Here is a 542-nt window from a genome sequence, read left to right on the forward strand (position 1 = left end):
TCCATCCCGGAAGCAGCCAGCGGCTGTGCCTGTGTGGACCACGCACCTGCCCCATCACAGCAGGAGGACGAGGAGCGCACCTGGGCTCTGACCGTAGGCCGGCCCGAGCTGAGCCCCTCCCTGTAACAACCCTACTGCGCGGACACATCCACAGAGAAAGCAGCTGAGTTCAGAGAGGTGGAGCCACCTGCCTAAGGTCACACAGCCCACAGGGAGTTTGTCAGCACATGCACCAGATCTGTCCACACCCAGAACCCAGGCTCGGCCAAATGTTCCGGAGTCACCCCCCGCCCGGGGTGCAGAGGAGGCTGTTTTTTTTGGGGGGGGTCCCTGGCGAGGGGACAGGGGTCTGACGGGGCGCCTCCCCTCAGGGGCCCGAGGCTCCGAGGCCGAGCATCGCCTGTTCGAGCGGCTGTTCCAGGACTACAACGAGATCATCCGGCCGGTGGCCAACGTGTCCGACGCCGTCATCATCCAGTTCGAGGTGTCCATGTCCCAGCTGGTGAAGGTGGTGAGTCCGGGCGAGGCCGCGGGGCGCGGGG

General features: G+C 65.9%; 1 protein-coding gene across 1 annotated transcript in view; it reads left to right on the forward strand.

Annotated features, from left to right (window-relative positions):
* The window catches only part of CHRNA3 (cholinergic receptor, nicotinic, alpha 3 (neuronal)), an 18,195-nt gene that overhangs the window by 5,030 nt on the left and 12,623 nt on the right, over nt 1-542 (forward strand). The window contains exon 2 of the mRNA XM_014546253.1: nt 114-511. Coding sequence (XP_014401739.1) covers nt 114-511 — 398 coding nt within the window. The remainder of the gene's footprint in view (nt 1-113; nt 512-542) is intronic.

The sequence above is a fragment of the Myotis brandtii genome, unplaced genomic scaffold, assembly GCF_000412655.1.
Source record: "Myotis brandtii unplaced genomic scaffold, ASM41265v1 scaffold439, whole genome shotgun sequence".
NCBI lineage: Eukaryota > Metazoa > Chordata > Mammalia > Chiroptera > Vespertilionidae > Myotis > Myotis brandtii.